We start from the raw sequence: 686 nt of genomic DNA, 5'->3' as shown, positions 1-686 counted from the left end.
GCCATGATTATCAGCAATTAAAATTTAATTAACTAAAATGGAAACGCAACACTTCTCAAGTTTAGCTTCTCATTTACTGCTTGCTTATTACACTACCTTATATTATTTTATATATGTATACTTTATACATACATACATATATATATATATATATATATATATATATATATATATAGCTTGCTTTTTCGCTTCTTTATTTTTCATTCCATTTGTTTGTTTGGCTTTTCTTTTCTTTATTTGTTTTTTTTTTTTCTTCTCTTTTCTCCTCACTTCAAGTTAGCATCACAGATCAAATAATATATTGAAGGTTGTTATTACTTACCTGAAAATAAAAATTGAAATGAATTATTAACTGGTAAAATTAAAAATAAAAAAAAATTTAAATAATACAAAAAAATACACACCAAATACCACAAATATTAATAATAATAATAATAATAATAATAACAATAATAATAACAACAACAATAATAATAAGGTAATATTGACACATACACACACATACAAAAATAAAGAATAAGCAACAAAATGAAAAATATGGAAACAGAAATAAATTCTTAAAATGTTATTTCATATTATTGCTTGGGAAAAGGGGGAAAAAATATTAATCATTTTTCTGTGTATGAACAAAACAACAATAAATAGAATATTCTGTTGTTACTTATTTATTGATTGTTTTCCATTTC

At 21.3% G+C, this 686-nt stretch overlaps 1 protein-coding gene across 1 annotated transcript in view; it reads right to left on the bottom strand.

Annotated features, from left to right (window-relative positions):
• Positions 1 to 208: 208 nt before the first annotated feature.
• Positions 209 to 686, bottom strand: part of LOC115213434 (protein SMG5-like) — a 495,266-nt gene continuing 494,788 nt past the window's right edge. The window contains exon 21 of the mRNA XM_029782410.2: positions 209 to 322. Coding sequence (XP_029638270.1) covers positions 290 to 322 — 33 coding nt within the window. The 3' untranslated portion in view covers positions 209 to 289. The remainder of the gene's footprint in view (positions 323 to 686) is intronic.

Source organism: Octopus sinensis, linkage group LG6 (assembly GCF_006345805.1).
Source record: "Octopus sinensis linkage group LG6, ASM634580v1, whole genome shotgun sequence".
In the NCBI taxonomy this organism is placed as follows: Eukaryota; Metazoa; Mollusca; class Cephalopoda; order Octopoda; family Octopodidae; genus Octopus; species Octopus sinensis.
Note: the sequence above shows the minus strand (reverse complement) of the source record. Positions and strands in the feature narration are given on the sequence as shown.